The sequence below is a fragment of the Octopus bimaculoides genome, chromosome 14, assembly GCF_001194135.2.
Source record: "Octopus bimaculoides isolate UCB-OBI-ISO-001 chromosome 14, ASM119413v2, whole genome shotgun sequence".
NCBI lineage: Eukaryota > Metazoa > Mollusca > Cephalopoda > Octopoda > Octopodidae > Octopus > Octopus bimaculoides.
The window spans coordinates 18,777,644-18,786,895 of NC_068994.1; the positions used below are offsets into that span (position 1 = coordinate 18,777,644).

Sequence of the window (9,252 nt, forward strand, 5' to 3'; positions counted from 1 at the left end):
GGGGGGGGGGTATGAGTTGATTACATCAACCCAAGTGCTCAACTGGTACTTATTTTAATGACCTCGAAAGGATGAAAGGCAAAATCGACCTCGACGGAATTCGAATTCAGAATGAAAAGACAGACGAAAAACCACTATGCATTTTGTCTGGTGTGCTAACGATTCTGCAAGCTCGCCGCCTTAAATACGCTTAATATTACTATCTTTTAGCGTGTTGCCTGGTTATGTTTGTAAATTGCAATACACCGTTAAAACATAGTGTTCGATATTTCGACTGGATCGGATTATTGACTTTATCGATATGTACTCATAGTATGTTGCTGCTTCTATTTTATTCGCTCGTAAAACGGTTGATAGTGAGTCGCTAACGGACTTCAATTTAACTGAGCGACTTTGAGATCTAACGAATTATTACTAAATAGCTGAATATTCAATTCCTAGCTCCCAACCCTACATCTCGTGTTAAAACTGTCAAGTGGCGTGTATTCCAAGAAAATTTTACAGTTTCTGAAAGCTATTGAGAAGAATGAGTCAGCGATAAAGTCAAATTTGCACTACTGGTGAACGAGAAAAAGATATTTTTGTCAGTTTCAAATACGAAGAAGGCCATAGATGTCAAGAACAAATTACCAGTTTCTATTACACCTGAATCCATCTATTTAACGCTAAAAACAACTTCCTCGCTATCAAAGGCACTGAAACACTCAGGAATATTTGACGGAACTCATGTATATGAGAATTCAACGATTTTGACTGACAAGTTTAGTTATATATGGGTGATGTATCATTAATATTCTAACTCAAGGAAACTAGTTAAGTTCACTTGGCTAAAGCTGTAACTATTGTGTTAAGAACTGAGGAAACTAACAGACACTATATTAGTGGTAACGCTGCATATGCTGTTGAGAATGGCAGCACCATGCAAATGTTTTAAAAGCATAGCTGGCAGAAAGCCACAAATATGTACAAAGTGTAATGGCAGTCACAAATTTGGGGTTCATTTTTGTCCTGCATATAGCAAAGAGTTTTATAAATCTGGCACGTTTGCTCATTTTGAAGAAATATGCAAATCTAAAACGGTTGCTCCACCAATAAGAAAACATAAAAAAAATTTGATGCATTATTTGTGGACAAACTAGATACTGGCAAACTTCCGTAACTTTGTACATTGTCAGTTGTAGGTGATAAACATAAAATACAGTTAGACAAACAAGCAACGTGTTTGTTACCACTGACTTGTTGAGTATCTGAAGTTAGAACTATTATGGAAGAAACACTGCAGACCTATTTCAGAAGAAATAACGACCAGTGTTACAAAGACTGTGCTATTTTCAAGGCCTCCGAAAAATTTGGTAGATAGAACAAAGTTGCCTTTGGGTTCCGGGAAAATCTCTCAAAATTCAAGGGGCTATGATTTTTTAAATTTTTTTTATTTCAGGGAGAGGCTCAACAGATAGTCTTTGACCCCACTTTGGTTCCCCGAGCCCCATATCAACGTGCCGACTGAAATCTCCCTTTTATAGGTACTAGTTAATTCTGTATGTTTCATAGTGATTGGAAATAGAGCAAAAAAAGTTGAAGAACTTTACAAAAACATATTCAAGTCCTGCAAACGTAACAGAAAACTTTGCGGGTGGCTTTCAAGTTCTTGAAATTAAACATACTGTAGATTCTAAAATAACACTAGCTGCACGTTCATGAAAAATAGCAAAAATATTGAGGGGGGGGGGGCTAATGCAAGATTTTGAAATACCTGGAATAAAATAGTTGTCATACGGAATTGAATCAACTGACTAGGTTAATAGCCTGGTGTTAAGATAACGCAGTGGGCACTATCTCGTGCTTCTTTAAGGGGACAGAGCATTCGTCTGAGTTGTTGAAATACATTTTACTCTTTGCCCTCCCTGCTTTTAGATAATAATGTTGTGAACCTTCAGATACGATATACTCCAATAGGAGTTAGTGGCAGAGGTTCTAGCTCTTCGACCAAACACAACCGAACAACGGGAGAAAGTATATGCTATGGTATGTATGATCATACAGTTTGAAAGAGTAAGGAATGAATACTCTTTCACTAGCAGTGATTTCAAAATTCCAACTGCTCATTGCCATGCTGTTCTGTTGTGGTTGAAAGTTCTGTACTCAAACAACCAAATGTTGGAAAATTCTGCAAAATTGTGGTCCGTTGTCTCTCATAAGTGTTAATGAAACACCCTGTCTTGAAAACAGGGATTCCTGTTTTCAAGACAGGAGTTTATGACAGGTTAGTCTTTGTGTCTAGTGGTTAGCTTTATGTCCACAAGGACGAGGAGAAAGTAATTTCTCATGCTGAAACAAGATTTATCTTGACAAGTGATCATAGCAACTTTTCCATTTTTAAGGGTCTCCTTCTGTTGTATTCTTCAGTTCTACAGTCATACTACATTTATCAACCAGTTCAATGATGTCGGGCCAATACAGTAATTCTTTTGTATTCTTTAGGTACAGCAGTCGATCTAACACTTATTTGTTGTCTCACTAGGCGTGGAACAATAACTTCCCTTTAAATACTACCCCTTGGACACGAAGTCATTCACCCTTGCATCTCCAGAAACTCAGAATAACGTCTGCAAATAGCAGTTTGCAGACCAGTCCTGTTTCAGAGCTTGTACAAATTCATGCGTTGGCTATCATTAACAATTTTAGCTTCCAGTTCAGTAGTCTTTGCATCACTCATCTGAAACATTGGTAAACAATATTTCATGACTTACATTGACTCTCTCACGAGTGAGAAACCGTTCGCACGTTGTATGACTAAAGTGAACTCGCAATTTTCAAATTTCTTTCGTTTTACATAGTTTAGAGAGCTATTATATCATTCCCCCGTCTATTCATCATTTTATGCAACCTTAGATGAACTTTGTAAAGAAATTTGCTTAGAATACTTAAAGTTTTATGATATATCTCCACTCCGAACATTGTACCATACACACACTTTCGGTGCTTAACACTTTCACAAATGATCAGCACCAAAAACAGCAGTTATTAGATCTTTTTCCATCTGAGATCATTTTTGTTTAATCGAAATCAATGCCATGGATACATATGCTTTTGAATGTTTTGCCATTGTAGAACAGCAACACTTGTGATTTTGCTTGCATCCACTGATATACGTACAGGCTTAGTTACATCCAAATAGACCAATACTTGTGAGATACTTACAATCAGTCTAATACTGTCAACCCTTTATTATTATTATCACATTTATGAGCCTATTGAAATGGTCTTGTTCTCTTTTAAAGGTTCATTCATTTCTGACAAATGAGGAATAAGTTGGCAAGTTATGTATGTTACTATGCATAATAGAATGTCTTCAAACAATGAAACATATTGAATAATGTAAACCAAGATGGACAGTGGATTAGCAGAATCTTTAAAAACCTTGCAGTTTTGATGTAGGTCTTAACGAATGGTTCTAAATCCTGTTGCAGTCAACTTTGTCTGGTAACCGTCCAGACCGAGGGCAACGGATTTTGAGAGTTGGACAAAATGCTTTGCAGTGGTATTTTCCGGCTCTTTACAGACTGATTTCGCCTGTGACGATACTTGTTTCCTTGAGGAACGTCGGTAGCGTGGAGAAGAAGAGGCTCACTCAATAGACAACAAATAAAAACTTCGCCCGAGAGGGAAACTTTCAAGGTGTAGACTGTGTTGTCTTAAGGCATGGGACACTGGGTAGTTGTCAAAGGTTCTCACGGATCTAAGGGCCCAATTCTAGTCTATATTTGTCGTAGCTTTCTGTTAAGGAATAAACACTATAGCGCCCAGTGCATTGATGTGTCCGGTGGGGGAAGGGCTATAATGCTTCTAATACGGCGCTGTGCAAAAATAAAGCTAACTCCGACGGACAGGACAGAGGCCTATTACAGAGAAACAATGCTATATATAGAAAAATCTTGCGATAGTTACAACCAGAATATCTTTGATCATAGGCCTGTTCAATCCAATGGTTCTCAACCATTTTTTCCTTATCTATGGACCCTTTGATTACTATTTTATTCTAGTGGACCCCTTTAGCCATTCGATTTTCAAAAATTTATTCTATAGATACTTCTTTCAAAATTTCTATTTTGTCCCCCACTTGTGTAGGTTTGCCACAGTGCTCTTTAAAAGAACGTTTCGGTGGTTGGAAATATGTTGAAAGAAACCTAGCTGTTTCTGGCAAGAAATACATCTAAAGCAAAGTTTTTTTTTCAGCTACCCTTAAAAGGCAAATATTAAGAATACGCACACCCGGTGTTTAGGGTTCGGGTTTTTGTTATGCCGAAAACGGGTGGTGTGCGTATTCTTTATCTCTGCACCTTCAAAATACTACTGTGGATCCAATTTACTATTTTACTTGCGTGGACACCCCAAAAATCTCATATGGATCTCCAGGGTCCATGTGGACCCTGGTTGAGAACCACTGGTTCAATCGGAGGCGATCTGGAGCTTTGGCGTTAAATGTTATAATTAGTTAAAAGTGTCTGTATTGACGAACGTGTGACTGAGAACTTGTGAAAATGTGAACAACCATGTGTCTATGGTAAAGCATGTAAATACTTACGCGCACAAAAGTGTGCGAAATATTTGTCTGTGTATGTCAGATAAGTAAATATACATAAAGTGCATATAACGAGATGCGATGATGCATCTCGTGTCCGTATTGAAAAGATATAAGTGTACATAAGCAAATATAGCATTTATAATGAGTATAGTATGATTGTACACAATTCCATATAATGTCTTGTCTAGTCATGAGTGCGCACGGTAAGCAGCAGCATAGCTACACATCTGCAGAAGTCTTTTGAATTGAATCTGTGTACAAACATTAAACCATTGTTGACATGGAAGTAATGTCCCAAAGACAATATTTATAACCAGTCCGTTTTTTTGCTTTTTTTTGTCTTGTTTTTAAAGAAAAATATAATCATTAAAGCAGAAAAGATATATATATATATATATATATATATATATTAGCTTAATTGGCTTGCACAAATTAACAAGAACAATGGAAACTAAGATCTCTTTCTCTCACATACACAATAAGATAAAATTACGCTTGAATGGAACTGGCGATACCAAATAATCGCTAAATCATTCGGGCAACTTTCGGAAGTGAAAAAATGAATAAATAATTAAAAAACGGTCGGTGCAGAAATAGCTTCACTCTAAACTACTTGATGATTAGGAAAATTATTCTTTTTACAAGAACAAAAACTGTAATGCGTTAACAACATAGACAAATAAAGGTTCAATACACACATATATATCCACGCATACATACATCCACACACATACATCCGCACAAAATACACTCACACACACACACATTACGGGGAAGGGGGAAATAAGACAGGAGTTTTGTCTGCCCCATTTCCAAACTATTAACAGGCTTAAGGATGAAATCAATCCCAGTCCTTTATTGAATTTCTTTGATTATTTCTTGAAGGAAAAGTGGGAGGGGGACAAAAATTCTAAGTAAATAAACCCGAAAGGACAAAAAAGGTTCACTTACAGAATAAATGTGACTTTTAATAAATTATATTTCAAACCTAATTTAACTTTGTTTTTATATTATTTTCCCGTCGATTAAAATAAGTCTGTCACTTCTCGGTCAGGAATGCCATAAAGATTTATTCGTTTATAATTATTATTATTTTTTTTTTCATTTTCTTTTTTATAAGTAGACATTTAAACCAAATGAAATGAAAAGAATACTCGATACACGTTTGAAGTATTATTTATCTAAAAAAAATACGGTCAAAGAAAACAAACGAATAAAAAAAATCACTTTCAGATCACTTCCTTAGTCACCATCTCCCTTGAAAACTATTTGAGAACAACGGCGCCAAATCTACCCCTCCACGTCTTGGAACTGGTAAGATCTAAACAAACAGAAATTTGGATACCTTCGCCTGTTTCGTCGACACACACACACACGCAATGCGCGCGCGCATACACATATACACACGCGTACATACACATGTATACACACATGTACTTGTTTATATATATATATATATATATATATATACACATACACACGCGTACATACATATGTATACACACATGTACTTGTTTATATATATACACACACACACACATACATAAATAGAGTATGTATATGCACATATATACAAGGTACGTGTGTTTATGTATATATACATAATTATATATCACACGCATAATGTGTATGTACCCCTATACAATGTGTGTTCATGTGCAATAAATGAATTATAGACATACATTAATGCGTTACATTGTATGTGAACATACACGCATTTAAGCAAATATACATGTGTTTAAAAAGGCATACATGTGAAACTACATGTACACATGTGTTCATGAAAAACACGTACAATTAACAATTTAGAGTATTTATCGACATGCGTGTGTTGCTTGTGAATACACAGAATATAGTAAACATATAATTTTGAAAGTAAGGTATTTACTTCCCTATCAGCCCTGTAAACATTGCGAAAATGGGTGGCAAATGAAAACAAAAAAGAAAAAGAGTTCACCTACCTTTGTTGTTTTGGCTCGAAGATGTGTTACCCATCCTTCAGGTATTTGGGGGTAACTTCATCAAGAAGCCAGGTAAAATAAAACAAGAATGGTAAAATTAAAACCTCGCCTAAATTTTTCCGAACTTGGTGACTGTCGATTTTGCTTTTTCTTTGTTTTTTTTAAGATTTTGTTGTTGATTTCTCAAAAGCTCTTCGTATTTTATTTTATTTTTTTTTTCCAACTGAAGAGCAAAAAGATACATACACACGCATGTACCCAATTATTAATTAATACTTGGTTAGAATCGAAAAACAATGGTAAAAATAACCTGCAGCTAGTTTCGTGGTAGTGTCACACATATCCGAGAGAATACTGATGGTTACGTGGGTAGTTTTGTTGGTTACACGCATAAAATAACATCAATAATTGTAATATATGTCGAATTGGTTTCCCATGTAAAACGTCAGAACAGAAATCCCGGTGAAACAAACCACTGGAATGACACCAACGAAAGTCACAAGCTCACATCCTTCCTTCCCAAAATCATGGACATGCTTATTATGTATGCGTATATGTTGCAATATAGCATGTAGTAACTGTGGATGATAGGTGTCTTGAGAGAATGCCACTTGTCGAAGATGGGGTGACGGCAACGACCAAAATTTTACCAGCCAGTCGTGGAAATAAGTTCAAACCGAGCAGAATTTCAACAGCTCGGTGTTGGCGGGTTTGGAGTTATCATCACTCAACGTTGACAATTGAACTACTTTATTTGTCTCCTTCATAAGCGACTTCCTCCCCTCTCGAGCCGTCTGTTTTATTATATACATACACACACATCGTATCGTCTCTTCCTCTCTTATCTCTATCTTTCATTCACTTTCTTGATTCTTTCATTTTTGCATTCATTCTGTTATCTCTCTTACTCTCACTCTATTTCTTTTTTCTTTCTCTCACTCTTTATGTTTTTGACAAACACTTTTTTCACTCTTTCTGCCTCTCTCTTTCGTATACAAAGTTATGTTTGTGTGTATGCTTTGGTACGAAACTCTAGGTCTTTGAGTCACCTCTAAGCTTTATGACTACTAATTATATGTGTGTGCGTACGCACGCGCGTGCGTATTATTTTTTTCTCTCTATCTGTCTCTTCTGTCATCTTTTTTCTTCCTTTTACCTTGTTTACCCTTATTTTTTAACAAGTCTGCTTTTTTCTTTTCCCCATCCTCTCTCTTTCTTTCTCTCTATTTTTTTCTCACGAAGTCTAGTCTGACATCTGAGCCTCTTTTCTTCTCGCTATTTACGTCTTATTCTTATCAAATCTTATCCGATTTCCAATCATACAAACACTGTCCCCTCTTTTCTCATACTTTCTTTCTCTCACTTTCCTCATAATCTTTGTTCTCTTTCATCCACTCTTTCGTTTATTTCCCTCTCACATTTCTCATCACATTATTCATCACCGAGGCTTTCCCTTCTTCTGTCTATCAAACTTATTCTCTTATTCTTCTCCTTTCCGATAACACCTTCCAAATTCGTTCATCTATCATAACTCTTTGTCTCTGCGAGAGTTTTCATTCTATAATTACTGCCGTCTAGACATTTATCTCTCTCAATTCATTTATCAATCTTATAAATATTTTTATAGCTTTTACAAAGATTCTCTCAAGTTGTTTCTATTTCTCATTCTTTTATAAATCAGCCAGGTCAACCTCTTCAAATACTCTTTTGTATGGTTTTGTTTTCTAAGTACTTTTTTTTCTTTCATGATGATACGCGACGGACGGACGTACACAAGTGCACGCACAAGACCTCAAATTTCAGGATTACTTCGACCCCGAAAGCAAAGTTGATGCTGGCGGGATTTTTATATGCTTCGCACACACAAATTTTTCATTAAACTCACTCACACGTAGGTGCATGTGTGTGTGTGGGTGAGCGCGTTTAAATTTCCAAACGGGTACAAGGCACTCAGTACATGTTTATTAAGAAGCACAGACTTTTTTCCATCGCTACTGAGTTCCTCATATCTAATATGTAAACATAAATACACACACATATATTAGTGTATATATGTGTGTGTGTGTGTATACACGTCCATGTAATGTCATTTGTAAAAACGTCTTCTAGAGGTGGAGATAATTTTAATAAATCAAGCATCTATGTTGTATGGTATTTGATATACCTGTAACTATATGTTCGTATAACGTGCCACTGGCCATTCTGAGTTATTTCTCTTTAGTAATTTTGTTTAATACATACATACAAGTATACATACATGCGTACATACATACATACACGTACGTTCGTGTGTGTATGTGTGGAGATAGTTTTGGTTATATATATACATTCATATAAAGCAGAACACAACGTAAATGAACAGTAACAAATTTTTATTATGATAAGAAACTTGCTTCCCAACCACATGGTTCCGGGTTCAGCTTGGGCAAGTATCTTTACTATAGCTTCTAGCCGACCAATGCCTTGTGAGTGGATTTCGTAGACGGAAACTGAAAGAAGCCCGTCGTTTATATATATATATATATATATATATAGGTACTACTAAAGCAGCGCGGACCCGAACGCGCAGCCGCGCAGTCGCGCGTCCGCGCTAGCTAGTCTTGAGTGGTCGATCCTAACCCTAACCCTATCTCTAACCCTAACCCTAACCCTATCCCTAACCCGCGTGTGCAAATGAATACGTGTTTAGGGTTAGGGTTAGGATCT

The 9,252-nt window shown here is 36.3% G+C and overlaps 1 protein-coding gene across 3 annotated transcripts in view; it reads right to left on the reverse strand.

Annotated features, from left to right (window-relative positions):
- LOC106868156 (protein neuralized) overlaps positions 1-8,328 on the reverse strand; it is a 518,993-nt gene extending 510,665 nt beyond the window's left edge. Inside the window, exon 1 of one of the 3 annotated variants that reach the window (XM_052972719.1) lies at positions 6,547-8,328. In XM_052972719.1, the coding sequence (XP_052828679.1) occupies positions 6,547-6,580 (34 nt within the window). In that variant the 5' untranslated portion in view covers positions 6,581-8,328. The remainder of the gene's footprint in view (positions 1-6,546) is intronic. The other 2 variants (XM_052972720.1, XM_052972722.1) reach the window with 2 other exon arrangements.
- Positions 8,329-9,252: the final 924 nt, after the last annotated feature.